Source organism: Prunus persica, chromosome G3 (assembly GCF_000346465.2).
Source record: "Prunus persica cultivar Lovell chromosome G3, Prunus_persica_NCBIv2, whole genome shotgun sequence".
In the NCBI taxonomy this organism is placed as follows: Eukaryota; Viridiplantae; Streptophyta; class Magnoliopsida; order Rosales; family Rosaceae; genus Prunus; species Prunus persica.
This window is the reverse complement of record NC_034011.1, coordinates 5,520,037-5,544,550: the sequence shown is the minus strand read 5'-3', so window position 1 is coordinate 5,544,550 and position 24,514 is coordinate 5,520,037. Positions and strand designations below refer to the sequence as shown.

The window sequence follows — 24,514 nt, the reverse complement described above, 5'->3', positions numbered from 1 at the left end:
TGTTGGATTTTTACTTTTGCCCTTTTGACTATAGACTCTTCTTCTTTCCGCAAAAATAAAAAATTCTTATTCTTTTTTTTTTTCGTTAAAAAATAAAAATAATATTATGATCCTTTCTCTTACGTCGGATCGAGAGCTGAAGGGGTAACTCATCATTTTCATTGCACTCAATAGCATAAATTTGCCAGGATTTATATGATCCGGACATTTTGGGTACCAATGCTTCTTGTCTTCATTTCACAATTGCGGCTGTATGGTGAATTACTAAATATAGCCAATAACTATTGACAAAATAAAAAATATTCCCAATAATTTGGGCTTACATATATTTAAAAATTATGGTTTGGTATAATACGGTCACGTATTATGATATGGGTGGATATTTATTAATCTATCCAAAAATATAAATCCGATATTCACTTATAGTATAATACGTAGTACCACAATTTTTCATTTTTATTTTTCATTTTGTTTGTCAAACTAGTTGTACGTGCATTATATATGGTGTGAGGGATGGAGAATCCATGAAGTACTCTAACTTTAGTCTCAGAGGAAGCAAGAGTTGAACATAGGTTAACTCTTGTTTTAAGAACACAAAAGTTGAGCAGAACATTGAGACACTTACATTATTATTGTTAAATAAACTGATTAATGATGTTATCAAATATAATTTTTTTAAAATACACGTAGACAGAGAAAATTATGCAATGTTCAAAAGAAACAATGAGCTGCAAACTATACTGATATAATTATATTGTTGATCATTAATTAAAACTTTTATGTGAAAAAGAAAAAAAATATATGAAAAATCTCTGACCTGAAAATCCCAAATTGTGCATAGAGAGAGAGAGAGAGAGAGAGAGAGAGAGATTCTGTTAAAGTGTAAGATCTAAAGCTGCAGAAAATAATTGAGATTCCTACTAGAGAAAGATAATATTATATATTGAAATAAAAAATTAAAAAGAAGAAAGAAATTTAATATTATAATTAACATTCATCCTTTTCTTCTCTCTCTTCTCTAAGTTGAGCAGTGGAAACAATGTTACTCGTTTCTTCTTTTGGATTTCAAGCATTTGATGATTAAAAGAATGATCATAAGGAAAGGATATATATGCTGAGTAAGCTAGAAATATAACAAAATAAGAAAATAAGTAGTTGCAATAAAGCAAACTAAATTGTTTAGGGCCGGTTTGACAATCATTTCATTTTTAGTTTTTAGTTTTCATTTTTTATGCTAGAGTATAGAGGAAAATGAGAGTCAGAATGGGAGTAAGGATGAGACTGAGAGGGAAGGATGGATGAGAAGAATTGTTTTCACTTTTATTACTCCTCCCTCCCATCGTCCCCTCTCAATCTCATCTCCACTTTTATTCTCACTTCCGTTCTCCTTTTTTTTTTTCCTCTAAATTATAGCTCAAAAAAATAAAATAAAAAACTAAAATAAAAATAGTTATTAAACATGCACTTAAGATTTTGATTACATTTACCAAGTAAAGAAGTGGACAAAAACAATTGATTGATGGAGCTAAGAATTCAACCAGATCAATCTAGAAGAATATTAGCGACAGGAACAAGTGGCCACATGAGTTTGCAGTGCCCTAACCACGCACATTGCATCATTGAAATTTAGTTTTATTTATTATGGGATTTTTATCGCATTGTGCTGACAATGGACCCAGATAATAAAGCTGCAAATCGTACGGGTTCTAAACATGTTCCCATGGTAAGAAAGGTTTCTTACAATATTACTTGACTCTTACAACGTTGCTACTTTGTGTTATTGATCTTCAAGAAAGTCATCACGACTTGATAAAATTATCCAGATAGTACTTCTGTTTTTGGTCTTGAGATAGTGCATTAAATACGCCCTCAAATCCAAACCCAAACCCTAACTTCATTTCTGCGCTAAAACGAAGGGGGAGGCGGTCTCGGCCTCTCCTCTCTCCCTCCTCTTCTCTTCTCTCCTCTTCCCCTTTATCCCTCTTCTTTTCTTCTCTTCCCTTTCAACCCCTCGCAGGTGGCTACAGATATGCTGGTTTTCTTTTTGGTTTTTTTATAAGGTAGTGGTTTTAACCCCTTTGTGGTTATTGTATTTGTATTGCTCTTGTGACGTAATTTATGAATACTATCTCCCTACCATTTGATCTTAAAAAAATTAAATAAATAAAAATTATCAAGATAAGAAAAGATTAATTTTTGGAAAGAAAACAAAGTTGCCCCAAAACTTTCCTAAATTGAAATCGGAAACATGCAAGTTTGCATGATACTTCCCATTTTGGAGAGAATTCAAAATTATGGTTTTATACTTGTCAATTCTAAACACCATGCATGGTGTCATGGTTTGCCTTCAAACACAAAAGCAGTCGATTTAGTAAGTCTTCCATTTCTTTAGATCTGAGACAGTGAAAATATGATTATGGGTTTTGTTCAGTTCCAGAACAATACCATCTTGGGTTTACCTCACAAAAGCCAAATAGCAACATAATTTATTACCAATCATATATATTAAGCAATTGAAAGTACCAACATGTAATCTAGTTCAGACATGAACAGGAATTGTTGGGGCCATGAAAGATGACAACTGAAAGTACAAAAAAAAAAAAAAAAAAAAAAAAAAAACAGTCATAGCATGCAATTATAAGCAATTTGGAACAACATATATAATGCAGAGCAAACTTTCTCGAGCACATGCTATTGTTCTCTAGTTAACAAGGCAACAAAATCTATGAACTGTCCCTGCTCTTGTACTCTCTCTGTCTCTTATAAATTCTTTGCTCTCCTTTATCTTATTATTGCAACATTAGCTACTCTATACTAAATCCACCCTTCTCTTCTCGGGGATAGGTTTCGGGTTCAAATCTTTGAGAGTTCATGAGATACAATAATACATGGAGATTCTTTATTTTATAATTAATTGGCTGTGAAATAATAGACTTTATTTTGATCCAAAATATTAAACAAAAAAGTGCAGAATAACCAATTCATGGCCACCATCTGAACATGTACATGTTGTCTTCTCGTCCTACGTTTGCTTCCATGTCAAATCCATGTTAGAATGATTGATATCAACAGGATAATGGTTACTGTACCCCAAAAAAAAAAATTTATCATAATTTGAGAGAAAAAAAGTGTATGTATAACACAATAAAAACTAAATTGTACTTCAAAATATAGTTGACGGAAACAATTCCCATTAGATAGGGGAGGGGAGGGGAAGCAATCGAACTTGAAACCTCTTTCAACACTGGAAACAAAAGTACTACTAAACGAACAACTATTTGGTTATAGAAAAAATCATTGGGCTTAGATGAACTTCAGCACACACAATGGACTTACCCAACTCAAAAAAGCTGGCTCAAGGATATGAAAGTCAACCAGCAGGACCAGGCAAAAGCCCATTGGCCCAATTAAATCCATATATTCAAAGTTAAATTATAAATCTAAATCATTGGCCATGCATACATGTAGAATCCTGTTTGAATGTATTCAAATGTTTAGTGTAGACATCTTGCGGTCTGGAAATATCCTTTACATTCAAACAAGGTTCCACATGACATGTTAATGATCAAGTAAAAGAACATTACCTCATGGTAATTTTCTTTTAATTAATGTTAATCATTTTTTTAGTGCTTAGAACTGTATAAATGTACACCTACATGATATACGGTTTCTTTGAGAGATACGAGTACTAGACGATTGTTCCTTGCTCTTGCAATCTCCTCCAAAATAGCCTAAAATAAGGTTTAGAAAAGAACAAAGTGACTATAAAAATAAAGTAAAAATAATGATAATAAGCTGCAAGAAAACTGTGAATAAGACTGTTTGATAAATCTAATTGATAGCTTACATGGTTTAAAGCATGCGAAGGCTGGCATATCCAACAAGTTCCATGAGCCTTGAGGGCATTGGCATTCGTATCCACTTCCATTGGTTACGCAGGTTCCATCACCACACCAAACAAGAGCACAGCCTGGAAATTAATTTTCATTGTTAATGCATGAAAAAGAAAGTGAAAGTATTTACGCATCGTAAACGAATAAAAATGTGATACGTATAGCATTACTAGTTTTCAGTCTTTTTCGAAGTGAAAATGCATTTATGCATGGTAAACGAATAATTTTGCTATATCACCTTTTGGCGGAATCGGAGGAGCAGGTGGTGCGGGTGGTGAGGGAGATTCATCACACTGGAAATTAATCGTGCCTGTAAATAATCATCATATATGAAACCAATTATTGTGTCTCTATTCTTTCTCATATATTAAAAGAATAATCAAAGTGGAAATTCAATTGTGGCATGGAGGGTGAATTTCCGAACCTACTTCTCTGGTGTCTAGAGCATCCGCAATTCTAATTTACCTATAGTAAAAGTAGCAATAATATTCCAAAAATAAGGCAGATAAAAAGTCCATGCTGAAATGGTTTATTTTGTCAGTGGATTGCCCTTCCATAATTAGGAGAAGAGTAAAAAGGAAAAATTATGTTAGTAACTTGTGATTAAAAAATAAATAAAGGGAGCTGATTTTTCCACTCTTTTTTCGTTTACTTACATTCTTTTTGTTGGAAATTATATATTATAGTATATATTATCAAAATAAAAATATATTCACCAATAGAATTAAAACTGTAAGAAGGTAAATATATAAGTTTAATATTTTTTATCCCAAAAACCTCACTGGGAAGGGATGTAGCCCCTGTGGTAATTCCGCCCATGTTCACATGTCGATTGAAACAATGACAAAAAAATTATTTATCTTTTTGTATTTAACCAAATCACAATCTTCTCGTAATTAGCGTCCTTTTACTATTTTAATGCCAACAAAATTGTGATAGCCGATTGATTATATTATATTACAGCTAGCCTGCCCTGTAATATTTGCAAAAGTGCCAGATTACAATTACAGTATAAAAAATTCACATCAATAAGGTGACTATATGATCATCTTTCTCTTATTAGAAAATATGGTTTGCTAAGTTGTATATCAACATTGTTAGTTAGAAGAAAAAAATTACGCTTAAATGTATGATTTGGATTCACATTTTGACAATTCAACACACATAATATCTTTCAAAAAAATATTCTCTTGACATAATTTTCCTTCAAAACTACGTGTAAATTTGGATCGACCAATGAATGTAGCAACTGTTTTAAACATTGATACATAATGGTCATTCATTTATACATTAAACTAACACTTAAAAGGGACTTGATTTGCAGTGCTTATAAGAGGTCTCAGGATCGAATTCTCCATGGCATCTTGATTGTGTGTGTGTGACTACCGCTTGTACTAAAAAAATAAACTAAAACTTAAAAGGCAACTTAATTTATCTCTTAAGTATTTATATTTTTTCTACACAAGTGATATTTGGGAATGGAGAATCGAACTTAGAATCTTGGATATAAGGGTAAATGCTTCTAAACACTTGAACTACAAGCATTTACATTTGAGAGAGAGAGAGAGAGACTCACAGTTTGGAACACAAGTGGGGATGCTCAATAGACCAACACCAACGTAAATCTTTACCCAACCAGGATTGCATTCACAGTCAAAACCAAGCAGTGTCTCATTAGAAGCCTTGCATACTCCTTCCCCACAATTTATGTACTGACATTCAATATCTGCCATGCATGCCACATTATCATCACCACCAGAACAAAAATTAAATATCAAACAAAAACACCATTTGCTCAAAACCCAAATCCAACTTAAACCCAATAATACAAATTTGAATTAAAATCTACATATATCAAATCAAACCAAGTTAATTAATTTCAAGGGCAAATAGGTTGCTATCTATTTTACCTCCTAGTGAGTTTGGTGAACTCAACTCTGTGGAAATGATTGTAGTAGGATACAAGGTGAAGAGGGCAAGGAGAAGAAGAAAAGAAATGAGATTGAGATTGAAATTGAAGGTTCCCATGATCTTTGGTGTGAGATGAGACAAGGTTGGTGGAGCAACTTAATTAAATTGGAAACAGCATTTTTATTTATAAAGGTGGTTTAGTGTTGTGGTTGTGGCAATATGCTCTCTCAAAATGCACCCATATTGCCGCCTTTTTTTCTGTTTCGCACTCTTTTTTTTTTTTTTTTTTTTTTTTTGGTCTATGAAAAGCCAGCTTGGGGCATTGGATCACCAAAGACATTTTTTTCTTAACTCGATTCTTTTGTTTTAGGTTTCAAAACGCAGCCAAATTTTTGGGTCCGTCCAGCCAAGGAACTTTAGCCGTCCCAATCAATTAATACAACCAAGTGCTCAAACTCGGAAGATGGGTTCGAGGAACAGGTGTCTTAGAAAAACAAAACAAATAAAAACCAAAACCCTTCAGATCCGATGAAGTTGCGTTGTCAATTCACTCATATTATAACATATATATCTATTCATTGATATTGTACCCTACATCCATGAAGTATCAACCACATCGTCCATCAATCAATCCATATTATGACACATGGATTAGTAACACGTGGCACTGTTACCGTCCCTTCCCGCCTAAAAGATTTCCCTGCTTGTAGGCCATTTTGGCTTCGGAATTGGCCCATGAAAAATGTTTTGATGATAGCACATACGTTCAATCATAAGGATGTTGTATCATTCTCTTACTGAAGGTCAAATTATAAATCATTGAATGAAATTTGCAGTGTATTAGTAGTATGAAGCAGATTATATACTCATGCACGGTTACAGATACAAAATGGCACAACACTAAGACACCTTTCCAACACTTGGAATGCACAAATAAATTTATGCCTAAATACAAAGGAAAAGATCAAGGAAAACAAGACACAATCACTCAGAAACTCGACCATGCAGTGCATCAATTTATCACCTACAATATGCGCTGATAAGATCTATCCTGATCCAAATTCGTTAAACCATTTCTCATGCCGTTCAATATCAGCTTGAGAAACACTCCGCTGGACCTTCCGCAAGGCTTCTTCGAAGTCACACATGGCAACGGGATCCTTTGAGATATCATCCTTGGACATGCTCTTGATCTCTTCACGCGTCTTTCCAGCTATTTTGCGCCTCATCCCATTCAGGGAAGCATCCCGGCAAACATTTGTGAGATCATCACCACTATATCCCTCTGTTCTGCGAGCCACATCATCAATATCTACGTCCTGAGCCACCTGATGCAGATAAATAGAAATAATTAGAAGCAATTTCCACACAAACCTTGGAAATAAACATAACATTTGTTTATTTTCTTATATAACATGTATGAGAAAAATTTACTTGCTCAAATTACAGTTTGACTACAATACCATAACAATAATACAATATTCGTAGTCAGTTGTTACCTCGACGGATTTCAAATTTATCCGAATAAGTGCTTTACGGCTCTCAAAATTTGGTAGGGGAATATAAATACGCTTCTCCAGCCTCCTCCTGAATGAGTAACACCAGGTTAGATACATCAAGGGCAAACAGGCGTAGTCCATTGGCAAGATGCAATATACACACAGCTGACCACATAATCTCTTTCCCACTCAAATTTGAAGATAGGCTAGGAGACTGAAACATAAATACAACAAAATAAGGGCCAACCTGAGTGCCTCATCTATGTCCCATGGAAAGTTAGTAGCGGCCAAAACCATCACTATTTTACGAGTACCATCTTCATTTGTGCCAGTATTGTTGACCCCATCTACCTGAACTAGAAGTTCAGATTTCACCCTTCTAGATGACTCATGCTCCCCAGATGCCCTAGAGAAATTGAGGTTTTGAATTTGGGTCAACGCAAGAAAAGATACCTCATGCATATGTAAGTTTTCCACGAATATAACATACATGCAATAACATCTGAGAAGTTAATTAAGATATTTATGTAAAACTAGATTAAAATCTTACCCCCGGGAATTGCAAAGTGAATCAATTTCATCAATGAATATTGTACTCGGCGCATAAGCTCTTGCAAGATCAAATAAGCACCGTACCATACGTTCACTCTCTCCACGCCATTTTGAAGCTAAAGTAGCAGAGGAGACATTGAAAAAAGTTGTTCCACACTCAGTAGCAACAGCTTTAGCAAGTAACGTCTTCCCAGTTCCAGGAGGACCGAACATAAGAACACCCTTCCATGGCCTCCTAATTCCCTGCAAGCAAAGAAGCAATAAGTTCAATCTGAAAAATGGACCATCTGGATAGAGACATTTCAGCATGTAGAATAAGAATCAATTGCTTCACTGAAATGCAGAAATGTGTAGATACAAATTAAAGCCTGCTTTTTCAAAGTACAGATGTGAACACTATTTGGGTCATACTAATGTAACTACTTTCATTTGGATTCGTTTATATGTCAAATATATTTCATAACAACAACCACCATACAAAAAGTAGCTACACAATTCAAAGTAAGATCCTAAGGAAGTGCGGCTTGTTAAAGAAACTTAAGTGATAACATAGGAAAGATCGCATGCAAATAGCCATGTACCCAAGATACCATTATCATAATTGAGTTTCAATTCAACAAAACCTGAAAATATTCAGGCATCCACAAAGGAAGCACAACAGCTTCCTCTAGAAGTCTTTTTGCTTCAGTCAAACCAGCAACATCATCCCATCTCACTCCAGGACTGGTTTCCAGCACATCCCTTTCAAGCATTTCAGCCAAATCAGGATCCGGTCCCTCATACTGTGACCTCTTTGACTTTCCATCTTCAGCATCACCATTCTAAAAATTTCAAAAACAAATCAGTCTGCAGGACAATGAAAGATACTGAAACTATAGATTCAAACTTTGATGCTGAAAACTACGACAGCAGGTCATAGTTTTCCATCACCTTGCAAAAAGGAAATATGAAGCAAATGATATCAAGACAAAAGTTTTTAGCACACCATAATTAACTAGTGGTGGGTATTTGAATAATGAAGATTACAGCTTTATTGATAGAACTTACTGCTGAATCTGCCTTGCTAGATTTGATGGAACCAGTGCCTTTCTTTCCAGTAGCAGATGTTCGAACCGCTGAGTTAGCCCTACTTGATCCACCAGCCTTTGCACCACGGCCAGGTGGGGCTGTTCTTGTTGCAGAGCCACGAGCCCAAGTTGCATCTTGTGGTGACTTCCTCATACCACCTGGGCCAGCCTTTCCAGGTCTTCTACCTGTAGTGTCCCGACTTGGTGGCCTCCACACATCAGGATCATCCATGGGCAAACCAGAAGAAGTTGGGTATTCATCTAAGGGTTGAAAAACAAATGACGACTTAGCATGAATTGGAGGCGAAGAAGGGCGTCGGCCCAAGGGACTTTCCTTAAATGCTCTTCTCTCTGCATCTAATTGTTTCACAACCTCGGCCTCCTCGGTAAGTGCTTTCTTTACATTCATCCATTTCGAGCGAATCAACGGATCATCAAGCGTGTTTAGGTGCCTGGAAGCAAATAAGAAATTCAAATCTCTGCCAAGTAAACTTAGGGAGGAACAATAATGACAAAACTAATGCTATAAATCATAGAACTCCAATGATACATTCAAAACAGATCATAGTCTGGCAAAGGCCCATCACGCTGTTTTGGTAGAATATAGCACCTACAAAAACTTCTACAAAGAAATTTTTTAACCCTATTAATCTTTGGATGCTATTTGATAATGAGAACTGGGAAAACATCATCCTCTCCACTCTTCTCCAGTTATCATGTAAATGAATACACATAAAAAAAACAAATCCAAAGCATATTCTTGTCAGGGAAATTCAACTGCACCCCTTGCAGTAGGCACATGGAATCCCCCCAACCCTCTCCCAAATGGTTTTCTTGCACAACTCGTACCCCTTGTGGATTAATAAAAGCGAAAATCATAACCTTATAAAGTTAATTTTTTGCTCAATCTAGTTCAAATTTAATCATTTTATAAAAGTTGTTTTTTAGCTCAATATAGTTCAAATATGAAAACATTGAAATTGTGCATATGTTGCAATCTCATGGTTTAGGAAAACTCTATGTAGTTCAAATTTCATGTTTGTAATCTCTACTTCATCAATTAATTCATGGTTTCGGACACCCTGAAAGTAGATAGTCAGTTCCTTCAGAATGCGATAGTAATAATCAGTAGGACTAATTCTTTTCTCATTTGTTCATTTTCATATACAAATCAGAAAAATAAAAGTAAAGGGCCTCTGGCACTCATTACCAAAATTTTCCTTCGAAGAATGCCCAAAAATTCTCTTTCCACCTCCAACACTTTCAATTATCACAAAACAAGCAAAAAGAATGGACATTTTCCCGGAAGATTGGTTATCCATTGAAAAGATATAGAAAAACCAAATCTTGTGGTCCGCATGAATCAAACAGAGACCCAAAAATGCAATTCCATATACGCTCAAATTTCAAAAGAATGACCAACCAAAACCTAGAAATTTGCACACATAGCTCCGAGACAGATAAACTTGTAACGAAAAGGAAAAAGAAAAGAGTACAAAAATATACAAAATTAAGAAATGTACTTGTTGATCTGAGCAATGCCACCATCAAAGAAGATCAAGGAGGTATCGTAGAGCCCTTCCATTGCGTACTCTCTCGCCAGCTTCAGGTGGTCTTGCAGACCCACCAGAGTTGGCCCCACCATTCCCTCTCTTTCTCTCTCTTGCTCGCTAGCTCTGATTTCTAGGGTTCCGTACAATTAGGGTTCATGTACTGAGGAAGAAGAAGCTCAAACTCGAACTCAACAGTTTCTCTCTTTAGAACCCTCTGTCTTTCTCTAGGACGATGAAGCAGCCCAGGGAGCTTTTGACGTCGCCGTTTAAACGTTTCCAAGGTGGGGGAGGGGAGCAATGATGCTCTGTGAATTGACCAAATTGTCCTTGGTATTTAGTCGTTACGGGGTTGGGCTATGTTGGTGTGTGAGATTAGTTGTGGTTGTTGTTGAGTATGTAGGGCCCGCCCAACCAAAGTTTGAACACAAAAGCTTGTTCGGTAAAAAAAAAAAATGGGCCCACAATGACCCAACCCAATACCCGTTTCATGATTTCTACTTATTTTCTTTCTTTTTGCTTTTTCCTTTTTCTTCTTTTTTTTCATTTTTTGAAGAGGTATGGTGGCAATTGGCAAACTCATTCTTAAATATTTCAAATTAAGGTTTCTTTCTTGTTCCCCACCCACCCTTGTGTCAAAAAGTAAAAAATAAGTTTCTTTTTCTTTCAATTTGTTTAAGTTATCGATGACTCTTGAAATGTTAAATCTTGTAACTTCTACCAAATGTTAAATCTTATGACTTCAGTGGTAAATTACTTATAACACACTCATTATCCAGACAAGTCACAACTAGGGGAGAGAATAAATGAGTATGGCTACCTACCCTTCATCAATCTAATTCATGGTTTTTAAAGTATTGGATTACGAATTGTAACGTGAACACCACGTACTTTTCAATTTCTTTTGCGTTAGCAAACACTGGAGAAGTCATGAATTGAAAATACCCATGTGTATGTGTTAGAGGAAGTCAAGAATTACAATAATTATAACACCCACCCTAGTAAATAAACATATCAACAGAACACAATCATTCTCAAAGAAGCCTTATTTTGGTGTCGGCATGAAAGAGTTTAGACTAATAGAGGCACAACATATGATAGAACTACACAGCTTACTATTGTAACACAGTCAAAATTGTCTACCATACGTACAGAAGCAACCAGGGCTGTGGTAGCTTCTACTTTCATTCTCGGAATTTGACAGAGTTTTTCAAAATGATTGTTTCCAATACAGAAATAGTTCAAACAAAAGGAAAAGAAATATACGACCATATATATGTGAACATTTGAACCATGTATTGCATGTATTTTAAAGATCAATGTGTACAATAACAATACAAGCACATGTTAGAACTTAGGCATTGCCTACTTCATTGAAATTACTCTAATTCTTTTGCTTGCAGCAGACCCTCCATTATTCTAAAGAACCAGTTTCAAACTTGTGTAAACTGGCAAATGGACTTCCATTTTCAATGTTGAATTAAATGCAATAGTTAAAGTTACTGAACCATTCCATCTCTGATCAATTCTTCTAACCCTCTCCTCAGCCTTTCTGCGGCAGCTTTGCAGTCATCCTCTAGCAAGCCACCAAAGGAGATTCTCACATTTCCTGGGCACCCACACGCACTTCCGGGGATCACCACCACCCCATGCCTGTGAGCAAGCCAGTGAACAAATTTATCGTCATCTGCATATTTGTCCGGAAGCTTTGCCCACAAGTATATAGCACCTTCTCCACCTTTAACAGCATCTTTTCCGAGAGGGGAAAGCGCTTCTAGAACAATTTCTTTATTCTTGACAAGACCTTTCACTCGTTCAGTGACCCATTCGGGTCCCATTTCCAATGAGTGGAGCGCAAGGTACTGTGAAATTATTGAAGCACAGATGGGAATGTTATCTTGAACTTTGAGGAGTTGGGTAGCAAAACCCTCTACTTCTGATGGGTATGCTATCTGCATAAATTCATCAATTAGCTTGAATCAGCAATGCTTACTCATGCATACATATGTTATCAAATATTTAGTTCAAAGAGAACAACCTTGACCATTTCGAGATCGATCAAAACTTCTATGACTCATGTTCATGCAAGGAAATGTCAAAAATATTTGATTGGTTAAATGGCTATTTGATAAGGTGATTGCCCATAAATGACCTTTTGACTCTTGTTGATTTAGCTGATTTTCTTTGTCGGAATACACTACCACAAGAAACTTGAAGGTAATTATCAGCTAGCAAGATGCAAGCTCTATACCCTACTGAATGAAGCAAAACTCACATTTGTTTTCAAACCAGCTCTATCAACTTAACAAGCATAAGAGATAAAAAGTATTTCTTACATATCCAACTCGCCATCCCATCATCCCATAAGCTTTCGAGAAGGAAAAAATGTTTACTATGTGATTTCCCTCCACACATGTGTGTTTCAAATCATCATACATAAAATACCTGCAAAATCAAACTTTAAAACCCACATGTACTCTTGGATGCTTCAGAAGCAAACATTTAACACATTAATTCTTCAATCAAAAGCAGTTAACAATCCGACAGCACTGGTGAAAAGGAAAAAAGAAAAAGATGTTTCTTTGAATACACTCAAGAGTACTCAGGTAAATAAGTCATCAATTTGGTATATATGTCATTCTTGATGGACCCAATCTAGTGCAAATGGAATGTATTAAAACCTATTTACACATTAACATTTTGAACTCAGTGGACTACAATTATTAATATAAGTGTATAAAGGTACTAGGCAATATAACCGAGACAGCCTAACCTCTGCTGAAGCAAAAGGCAAACTCACATAACTGCTATTCAAGAAAGTTATGGACTGACATTACTGTGGGTCCATAACGTGGAGAGATTATAAAAGGCTTTCTTCAAAGAACTTTGATAAGGGCAGAGAAATCTGTAGGCTCTCCCTTTTTAAAGCTACAGTAACCTATTCAAATGCTCAGTTGGACACTTTGCCCAATTAAGGTTTTCTAAACAGTAGTCCTGTCACTTTTGTAGATCCATTTTCCCTGGCATCCAAACATCTCAATCCAATTATAGGCAAAAAGTCATCTGAGTAAACATTCACTTCAGTAAAGCTCAGAATCTTTAAACTTGGAGATATTCAAAAGATGTTAGGGGGAGAAGGCCAAATGGTTCAGGTTATTTTTAGTTTCAATAGAATGGAAGAATCAAACCAACTTACAGCCTCTTCCTTCTTTTGCTATTCTATTTTATTTCATCTTTTGCTTTCCTTCTGTACTATAATGGTTCTCAGCCCCAATCTTCACATATCTTTACATAATTCCTCATACAAAAACTCCAGATCAATTTGCATGCTAATCAAATTAGAAAAAAACTTCAATGTAGTATGCAGTTCACAATGTTAAACTTTTTTAATAGTCAGGTCAGTGAAGTTTCATGGACAAAAACAGATGCAAGGATCACCATCATGGTTGCCATGAAATCAACTGAGATTTCGATCAGAGTAACTACCATTCCTCCTAAAAGGGAACCCACAAGCAATGTTATGTGTGTGTCCTGAGATTTATACCAATGAATACACCCATGTTTGAACACGGACCAAATTCTAGATGAGAATCATATAAATCCATGTCATCAAGTCAGCAAAAAAATGACTTAAGAACATATTATTGCAGCATTTACAATCAGAGAAAATTTAATATACTTACTCGTATGTATTATCCACAACAAGCCATGATCCAGCGTCTCTACAAATATCTGAAATCCTCTACTCACAAAGAGAGGAAAGAAAATAAGAAAAGCATATAGAATATCTCTAAGAAATCAAACAGTTTATTCACACGGCTCAATCAACACAACACACTTTTTTGTATGCATACACATTCACAACTGCAAACTCTTTTGCACATAGACACGGATTGAGAGAGAGAGAGAGAGAGAGAGAGAGAGAGACCTTAAGAAGAGGGTCCGGAATATAGGTTCCACTTGGGTTGCCAGGATTAACAACCGTAACAAGTTTTGGGGTTGGTTTTGTTTCCGATAACGTTTTCTCCAACCAGTCTGAAATAACAGTGTATATGATGTAAAGAAAGAATATTAACTGGACATACTCTAGAGTCAATCACATTGTTTTATCTCAAATTCTACAAACATATTAATTCTCCAATCCACCTGGTAGAGAACTAGTGTGCCCCTTTTAATTCGTTCAATTTTAATCTAACATCAAGCACAAGCCCACCTATTTATGGGGCATCAATAGAAGATGCAACTTATATGTATAATGTACCTTAATTATGCATAGAAGCAATCAGACAATGCAATGCATGACAAATGATCCAAGTTGTCAGAACTATCATGCCTGCCACAGCACGTCCAAGATGGACTGTTGGAATGCACCAATAATTTATCACAAACCTAATGTAATATGTTATGATACTTTAGCAGGCTCAATATAGGTGATTAGACAGGGGAACTAAATATAAGCAGCAGTCACAATTTATCATGCAATGACAACAGAAGATAACAAGCCTTTTTACTTGATTCGACCAATGGCAAACATTACACCCTTTCTAATACTGTGTGCTTATATTTATATCCAGATAGAAAGAGTAGAAATATCATTCGATGGAAGTTCAAAAATGTTGTCATTCTTTTATGTCCCTCTGCAATGAGAAGTTCATTAAGCTTCTCACCTGCATCTGGGTAAAGTGTCTCTGGGTGGCCAGGACCCACCAATATATTAGTCACGCCGGTCATCTGGAAGGACATGTAGGCATTGAAGTAGTATGGTGCAAACATAACCACAGAGTCCCCGGAATCACACAATGTAAGAACAAGGTTCACAAATGCCTGCATTGAAATTGTTACAAAGTTATCCCAGATTTCTTGAAATGAGTTCTGTAAAACTCAATATTTGTTGTCATATTCAAACGGCTGAGCAATTAGAGATCAAAATAAATTGCAAAGATGACCATAACGTATGATTTTTCTAAGGTTATGTGTCTGAATCAGATGGTGCTACAGCTGCAAATATGAAATTCACCGGGCAACACAATTTTCCAGAGAAATATTTTATCGTAATAGGTGCTAATCACTTGAAGTTTAGCAGGGAAGTCAATTTACTCCTTATTTCGGCTGCGAAGTTGCACAAATTATAAAACAAATAATTTGCCTTTCCAAACTTAACTTTGGTTTCTTTTCAAGATAAAGATATTTGTTCTTTTTTTATATGCAAATACACAACATAAAATACAATGATAATCACCTGATTTGCACCTGAAGTAACCATCACTGAAGATTTGTACAACTTATTTTCATTATGCAACTGCAAAATAAAGAAGGAAAAAAAAAAAAAGAGATGGCAAAAGATGTTATAAATTTGTAGTTGCATTGTCATATTTTCAAAAATATTGATCTTAGACAAAGACAACAATCCTTGGCATAGTCCCTAAAGGGTAATTGTTAATAATGACATATAAAACAGAATATGACAAGCCATATATTATTCGAATATAACATTGAACAGAGAACCCCAAGTATCAACCGTATTAAGGGATTAAAATCGATCATAATTAGGAGAAACACTGAACTATTTCTAATGATACCTTTTTTACCAATGCCTCCCTGAGTTCAAGTATACCTTCATCAGCACCGTAACGACTAATTGAAGGCTCCCATACAAGTTCTTTCACCTTATCCAAAGCCTGTTTGGGTGGTTGCCAGTGAACTACTCCCTACGCACATTTCAACCAAAGAACATTTAAGCCTATTTTCCAAACCTAACTAAGGGATAGAGAACACATAAAATAAGCAGTGATGCAAGAAAACTCCAATGTGATGAACAAATTCAAACTGCTTTTTAGAACATCCGTTCTGGCATGCATGCATATAATGCAAACCTCCGTAAAAAAATAGATAAATAAAATAACATAAACAAGTTAGCAGATTTGGCAAAATATAGATTAAAAAAAGGTCAGGAATTTGGTGAACATAAATTAACATATAACAAAATAGAGTGTTTTATTTCATTAAGTTAAGCAAGTTGGCTCATGTTTGACAATTGGGACGGACTGGCTCCCATTAGTCATGATTTCAGAGATATGTTATTTGGTTCTTTATAATGGTTTTCAACTTGAAAGACGCATGTTTCAATTATTAAAATCTTGGCACAAAAACTATTATAGGAAAAGGTTGCAATTTTTCTCTCATTTTGTGTTTCTTAAAATGTATTTACACCCAGAAAAGTAAACCCGATATGCACACACAAACAGCTTGTTCACTCTTCAGGTGCATAGCTTCCTAGTCAAACACTTATTCAAACATGAATTATCAAATGCCTCTTTTGTATCATATTCATCGTTTCCAGCAATCAGAATCAGCACCAAACACGCCCTCACCCTCAAAGAACAAACTAACCGGTTTTCATTGTCCAATAACTTGGGTTTACCATTTATCTCAACGCCAAAACCAAATAAAAAATCATTTTCACTTCTCAATGCCTCCATGGTTACAGCGAAACATAAAACCAATCAAAATGAGATTTTAGTCCTTGGGATAAGAGAAACAAACCTGGGCCAGTGACACAGCATTCTTGGCTCCTCGAACCAATTGTTGTATCTGCAAAAACAACTACCATTTTCACCAAAACATATACTTTGGAACTACACCACAAACAATTCACACCCAAAGAAGAAGACCCAAAATTTGGAGATAAGGCAGAGATTTAGCTCAAAGAATTACAAAAAACCCAGTTGGAGTTTTTGCCTGAATACCTGAACCATGATCGGCATCTCAGTCTCCACAGCCCTCTTTGCAAGTTTTCCATATGAACCCATCTCGCCAACCAAACCCAACCCTCACAAATGATCTCCAAAATATAGCTATGCAACCCAATTCTTGACCCTCCTCAAAACCCAAATTCTGAAACTTTCCCAGAAGGCAATGAAGAGAAGAAGAGAGAAAAATAAAAGCTTTTTGTTTTTTTGCTTCGAGGATAAGACCTCCACCTACCCAAAAAGCTTCCACCCTCACAACGTTTGACACTTCTCTATCAATACATTAACAAAGTAGGTAACGTTTATCAGCTAAGAGAGGAGACCATGTCTGCACGCGTCAACAACCCCAATTACGTATTATAATTCCTCTCTCTGCATAATAAACATTCGAAAAAAGATAAGGCAATTATACCAAACGCTTTTCTTTTACTTTTATTTCTTTTTCTTTTCTCTGTTCACTCTCAGAAAACAGATACTGACTTGCGCATGCTATTTTTGGTACGTTTCTTTGACTTGCTTTTGTCTCCTGCTTGATGAATAATCTCATTTTCTTTCACCTTTTAGCTCTGCCGGAAAAGAAAACCACCGTTTTCACTTTTGCCTGGATGGATTTTAGTTAGGCAAATAAAATAAAATAAAAGCTCTTTCTTTTTCTGTATTTAAATTTCATTTTTGAACCAGAGTAAACCAGAAATAAATAAATAAACCCAGAATGAGCAAACTGACAAAGCTGAATTATATCAAATGGAAAATTATAGAATGGCAAGTAAATTATTTTTGAAGTTTATGACCATTTTTTTATGATTGTAATGTGGAATCTCCGAAAATTATGCTTACATTTACCAATTTTTTATCTTCTGTTTTGTTTAATGCAGTTGGGTCAAGTGTCGAAAACAGAGTAGCAGAAACAGGGGATCTACAAGACTTGGAGTTCCCATATTCTTGAAATACCCATTTTCTGCACCAGAATTTGGAGAATAGCAAGCAAATAAAACATCTTATTTAGAAATTCCAAGGAAAAGAATTTTCCTGATTTGCTACGAAATTAGATCCCCGCAAAATGACACAGCATGGCTTTGAATTTTTGTCTGCAAGAGATTCTCTCTCACAGAACCTCGCCATCTTTTAATTGCAAAATGCAGAGAAAAATGGAGTTTAAAAATAAAAAAACAAAAAAAAAACTGGCATCTTGGAATCAGAGCTTAGGAGGCAAACAGAACCAATTTAGTGGCATCTATTCTGCAATAATACGTCCTCATGATCTAAAATCCGTATTGTATTTATTTTTATTTTACTTTAAATTTATTTTGTGCGAAGATCCCTCTCAATTATGTAACTTGCAAAGTTATTCTCCTTTTGTTTTCCCAAATTTTCAACTTTACTGGTGTGTTTTAGTTATCTGAAATGGGCATCAGGATTATTCTGCTTCCTGACTTCCATAACATTTACTGACTTACACAATTTATAATTTTCGTATTTCATATAGGTAAACATATCATATCGTACATATGGAGTTATTTAAGTTATCGAATACTTGATAACTACTCTCTTAACATGTCTAAATTGTTCAATAAATTTTTTAAAATATTTTTTTTAGGATGAGTAGAGTTTATTTTTAAAAATATTTTTTTACGATACAAACAATAATTTAACATATAAAATTATGGATTTTTATTAAAGACATATTGGTGAAACTACATTGCAATTGTGTTGTTAGGAGGTCAAGCAAACTAAAACATAAACATGTGGAGAATGAAGAATATAGCAGCTTTTACATGTTGTAATGGTGGTGATGGAAAAGACAAGGAAAAGTTTACAATGAGAAAATAAATTTTGTAAGCCAATGTATATGGACCTACTCCTATTCTTCTATCTTATTCTCTCTCTCTCTCTTTTTACAGTCATTTTCATCATTATGAATAACAGTGGCTGCAGAAAAAAGGTGATAATACCTATATGTGCACATTCTTCCTCAGTTCCTCATTTCTGTATTGATACCTAAGAATGATCGTTTCCTATATATGCTAATTAATTCCAAAATTCCTACTAGACCATCTTAAAAGGTAAACAAAGAGAGGAGGAGGAAGAATAAGCAGAATAATGGACATTGTCCTACATATTACTATGTTGATCTTGAAGTCTTTGGCTGCAATACAAGCATCAGAACCCATTGCAAAGCCAAATTGTGATCTTTAACTGTAATTTCGGCCGAGTTGGGCCACTCCTGCTTTTATGGGGTTAGCCCATGCTTTACCTAGTTACAATATTTTTTTTCCCATAAGGTTGAACGGACATGGACGGGCCATATCCATGTCCTAACAACTATCTCTGCATATTAAGGTGGATTTCTACATTCGGCTTGTATATCCATCATATTTTACCACATAGAACTTGAGAGGACAAGCAAGCAACCTTATTTTGGTATAATGGACTAAGTAGTTGCAAAAGAGATAATAACAACTAACTCTGCACCTTCTTCATCAGTTCTTCGTTTCTATATTTAGACATGAGAATGATCGTTTCCTATATATGCTAATTAATTCCAAACTTCCTACTAAACCTTCATAGAAGGTAAACAAATATAGGAGGAAGATTAAGAAGCCGAAGAATGGGCATTAGCCTTCATATTACTTTGTTGATCTTTAACTGCAGTACAAGCATCAAAAACATCTATTGTGAAGCCAAATCGTGGTCTTTGACTGTAAATCGGCCTAGTAGGGATAGTCCAGCCTACAGTCGGATTAGCCTAGGCTCTACCTAGTCACGGGCTTTTTTGGCCCTTAAGTTGGACAGACAGGGTTGGGCCCATCCTACCTTGAATAGGTTAAACCCATGCCTGAACAACTATCTCTACATATCTAGCTGGCTTTCTACATTCGGCATGTATATCTATCACATTTTACCACATAAAACTTGAGGGGACGAGCAAGCAACCTTCTTTTGGTATAATAGACTAAATAGTTGCAGACGAGTTAATAACAACCATCTTTGCACATTCTTCATCAGTTCCTCATTTTTGTATTGAGACATGAGAATGATCGTTTCCTATATATGCTAATTAATTCAAAATTTCCTACTAGAGCATCATAGAAGGTAACCTAGAGGAGGAAGAAGAAGAAGTAGAATAATGAACATTGTCTTCATATTACTCTATTAAGCTTGTGGTCTTTGACTACAATACAAGCATCAGAAGCACCTATTGCAAGCCAAATTGTTGTTTTTGACTGTAAAATGGGCCTAGACAAGCAATGCAAACCTTGAGTGGGGTTAGCCGAGGCTTTACTTAGTCAAGGGTTTTTCTGGTCCTTAGGGTTGAATGGACATGGTTGAGCCCACCCTATCTTAAATAGGCTAAGCTCATGCCTTAACAACTATCTTTGCATATCTAGTCAGCTTTCTACATTTTCCATGTATATCCATAACATTTTACCATATAAAACTTGAAAGGACATGCAAGCAACCTTCTTTTTATATAATAGATTAAGTAGAAGAAGAAGGTAATAACAACTATCTATGCACATTCTTCATATGTTCCTCATTTATGTATTGAGACATGAGAATGATCATTTCCAATTTATGCTAATGAATTCCAAACTTCCCACCAGACCGTCATAGAAGGTAACCAAAAAGAGGAGGAATAAGAAGATGCAGACGAATAGACATTGTCCTTCATAATACAATGCTCCTCTTGTGGTCATTGATTGTAGTACAAGCATTAGAATCACGCATTGCAAAGCCAAATTGTGGTCTTCTAGTGCAAAATAGGCCGAATCGAACCAGGTTAACATTGAGTGAGGTTAGCCTAGGCTTTACCTAGTTACGAGTTTTTTTGCCTTTAAGGTTGAAAGGATAGGGTCGGGTCAACCTTATCTTAATTAGGCTAAGCCCATAACAACTATCTCTGCATATCCAGTTGGCTTTCTACATTCGACTTCTATATCCAGTTGGCTTTCTATATTCGGCTTCTATTCTCAAGCAACATTTCTTTTGTATAATGGACTAAGTAGCTGCAGAATAAGGTAATAACAACTGTTTTTGCACCTTCTTCATAAGTTCCTCATTTATGTATTGAGAATTGAGAATGATCATTTCCTATATATGCTAATTAATTCCAAACTTCCTATTAGATCATCATAGAAGGTAACCAAAGAGAGAATGAAAAAGGAGAAGCAAAAGAGTGGACATTGTCCTTCATATTACTATGTTGACCTTGTGGTCTTTGACTGCAATACAAGCATTAGAAGCACCCATTGCAAAGCCAAATTGTGGTATTTGACTATAAAATTGGCCGAGTTGGGCCAGTCCAGCCTTGAGTGGGGTTAGCCTATGCTCTACCTAGCCACAAACTTTTTTTGGCTCTTAGGGTTGAACATACAGGGTCAGGCCCACCCTATCTTAAATAGGGAACTGAAGTTGGTTCATAGATCATGGGCTATGCCATACATCATCTTTAACCAACTTCAAGTTTTGACGTGGACTATGTGCAACAGCTCAATCGGTAATTTAAAAAAATAATAATAATAAATAAAATTGTATTTCCTCTACTATCATGGGGAACGGGGGCGTTGATTTGGATCAGTGGGTCCCAAAAATTGTTTGTATCATTTTCTTCATATTTTAATCAATTTAAAATTAAAAAAAGCGAAAATATGAGACCCATAGTGGTACGTAGGCAACTATCTGATAGAAACTTTAACGGTAGAACCATATTGTAACAACTAGACATTTAACAGCTAGAAATAACATCTAGAAATAACATCTCACTTAATTATCTCTTAATTTTCCAACGGGGTCTAGCTCAGTAGAAAGAGTTTTGACTTGTAGATTCAATGGTCTCATATTTGAACTCCCATAACACATTGACAATGTGTGTGAGAAAATCTCACGCCCCAAAAATCGCTTGTACTAAACATTTAAAAACAAAACTATTTACTTACTTCAAATTTAGCATGAAGATGTCCACCGGGAACTTTCCTTTGTAGTTTGTTTATTCATCACTGGAAAGCAAGAGCCATCCATTCAAAGGTCGCGTTCTTGTAAGTTTCAAGTTTCAAGTGGGATTTGATTGGAATGTGAAGCCAACCCTTCAATTATTAGCATAACATGCTTAATTTAAAATAAGAAGAGCTAGTTGTTCCCTTCATGTGGGGGTCCATTTCAGCTTCAACTGTTTAGAAATCTGCCACAAAACAAGAAGAAGAAAAACAAACCAACAAAAAAGCTGCAAGATCACGTGTTAATTGTAATCAATTTCCCATCAAAATCAAAAGCATGCTTTGGTTTCAAAATTCAAAACCTAATCCCCCCTCCACTCCATCGACTCAGTTTGAATTTGGATCAAGCCAGATGAATCTCAGGCACATAATCTGGAAACAATATGTATTTCATCATTATCATTACATCATCACCATGTGTCACAAGGATCATTATGGGACTCAACGGATTTTATATTTAGAAAATAATGAATGGGAATGTACATCAGATGTGAGAAAATTACTTATATAATATTTTAATTACTCTTGCTTGTCATTTTAAAGACTAATAATTTGGTAATGATATTGCACGATCTGTGATTAATATAGTTTAATTTAGTTTCTAAGGTTCTAATATGCTGACCCAAAAAAAAAAACAATTGAGAAGAAGATATGTCGACCCTATTATTATTGGTTTCAAGGGCACGGCCCAATTCAAGGTTGTGTTGCTACAAATGTGTATTGGATTATGGTAGTCAAAATAACTAATGAGGCAATCTACGAAAAACTTGTATTTTTTTCACTTGAATATATATACAGAAATTTGTCACGTTTGAACATTATTACTGTATAAATGTTATGTATTTTTTTTTATTACTTCATATTTTTCTCCGTATTTATAATGATATCCGCTAATAACGTGCGAATATTCGTATAAGAGAATAACTGCATATATTTATTCAAGTTAAATGAGTTGATATATATATATATATATATATATATATCTTAGAGGGCGCCAAGTTTTATATATAAATATTTTAGAGCACCTCCTTTGGTGGGGTGTCTTTTTTCTTTCTTTATTTTGACTTTGTTTTATTCTTTTTTAAAGGAAAAATTGGTTGTTTTGATGTTAATTGTGGAACATCCTAATTTTGCTTTTTGTTATTTTCTTATTCAACAAATGTAAACAAAGACCATTCAGATTTTTAATTATTGTTATTGTTTAAGGGTAAGGGAAATTTGGATTAGTCTCAACTTTTAAGCCTAGACATAAGATTAAGAAGTCTCATTTTCTTATACACAGTAGATCCGAAGTGCATGTTTTGGGTGGGGGATCTCGTCCCCTCAAATATAAAAATATACAAATTGTGGAGTCTTTTTTTATTTGGTCGTTGCCAGTCGTAGATTCTAAAGGATAAACAAACTTAAATAATACACCATAAAAAATAATTTCCTACACTTTCTCACATTCTCAATATCCTTGAATCTAAACAAGCTAACTTTAAATTTGAATGCTTTATGAAATTTTCAAGCAATTAAGCTACAAAAAGTTGAAACTTTCAAGTAATGAAAGATAAACGGTTTTTTTTAGTACAAACGAAAGTCTAAACTAAAAGGGAGGGGAATTTCTCTCTCACACACACACACACAAAACTAAGATGCCATGAGGGTTCGAATCTGACAAGGTCCTTTTTCACTGGTTATACCCCATTGGCAAATGATATGTTTAATGAGAGATAAACATGAAATCTAAATGATATGCGTCTAAATTGTTTGACAAATCTAATCTAGGGTTTGAGTATTGTTATAGAGTGTGTTAAGAAAAAGAAGTATGTGACAATGGGTTATGGCTTATTCAGAAATTGTTGGGTTTGCATATTAGTAATTAAGATGAGATGGTTTAAATAAAGTTAACTTTTTATTATTATTTATTAATACAAACGATAGTTTAATTACTCTAAATTAATCTAATCTATGAGGAAGGAGACTTGAACTCGAGTGTAAGGGTGCGGACTTACTGCCCTGGCCAACTGACCTAACCTAAGTATGCAAAATAGAAGATGCTTGAAAAGTAGTTGATTGAGTAATACATAAATGAACCGACTTATAAAAGATGCTTGAAAAGTAGTTGATTGGGTAATACAGACCACACATTCATTTTTTCTTTATCAAGCAGGATGAGAGATTCGAAAATTCGTACTTTTCTGAACTTGAGCATATGTCTTTTTGTTTTAATTTTGAAACTTGAGGTTGAGAAGAGAATGGCTGCATTTGCCTATCAAATCTTTCCAGAAATATTAAAGCAAATCTTTTCCTTTTA

General features: G+C 35.1%; 2 protein-coding genes across 2 annotated transcripts; both read right to left on the bottom strand.

The window, feature by feature from the left end:
* Window positions 6,599–11,042, bottom strand: LOC18782185 (katanin p60 ATPase-containing subunit A1). The gene is made up of 7 exons (XM_007214966.2): window positions 10,446–11,042; window positions 8,903–9,374; window positions 8,479–8,676; window positions 7,854–8,098; window positions 7,551–7,709; window positions 7,304–7,391; window positions 6,599–7,132 (listed from the first exon to the last, which is right to left on the bottom strand). The coding sequence occupies exons 1-7, from the start codon at window positions 10,565–10,567 to the stop codon at window positions 6,851–6,853; spliced, it is 1,566 nt and encodes a 521-aa protein (XP_007215028.1). The 5' UTR covers window positions 10,568–11,042; the 3' UTR covers window positions 6,599–6,850.
* On the bottom strand, window positions 11,622–17,674 carry LOC18781994 (aspartate aminotransferase). Its single transcript, XM_007215433.2, has 9 exons — window positions 17,219–17,674; window positions 17,016–17,063; window positions 16,052–16,180; window positions 15,712–15,771; window positions 15,140–15,296; window positions 14,401–14,507; window positions 14,156–14,214; window positions 12,809–12,917; window positions 11,622–12,424 (listed from the first exon to the last, which is right to left on the bottom strand). Exons 1-9 carry the CDS (start codon window positions 17,279–17,281, stop codon window positions 11,972–11,974), a joined length of 1,185 nt encoding a protein of 394 aa, XP_007215495.1. The 5' UTR covers window positions 17,282–17,674; the 3' UTR covers window positions 11,622–11,971.

What these genes read in the sequence shown, in the direction of transcription:
- LOC18782185 (XM_007214966.2), bottom strand. Translation starts at nt 10,567, where the DNA reads ATGGTGGGGCCAACTCTGGTGGGTCTGCAAGACCACCTGAAGCTGGCG. An exon ending in CTAGCAAGGCAGATTCAGCA is followed by an intron (nt 8,677 to 8,902) that starts GTAAGTTCTATC and finishes TGAAATTTTTAG; the next exon opens with AATGGTGATGCTGAAGATGG. An exon ending in TAAATTTGAAATCCGTCGAG is followed by an intron (nt 7,133 to 7,303) that starts GTAACAACTGAC and finishes TATCTGCATCAG; the next exon opens with GTGGCTCAGGACGTAGATAT.
- LOC18781994 (XM_007215433.2), bottom strand. Translation starts at nt 17,281, where the DNA reads ATGGGTTCATATGGAAAACTTGCAAAGAGGGCTGTGGAGACTGAGATG. An exon ending in GACACTTTACCCAGATGCAG is followed by an intron (nt 14,508 to 15,139) that starts GTGAGAAGCTTA and finishes CTGTTATTTCAG; the next exon opens with ACTGGTTGGAGAAAACGTTA. An exon ending in GTTGTGGATAATACATACGA is followed by an intron (nt 12,918 to 14,155) that starts GTAAGTATATTA and finishes TTGATTTTGCAG; the next exon opens with GTATTTTATGTATGATGATT.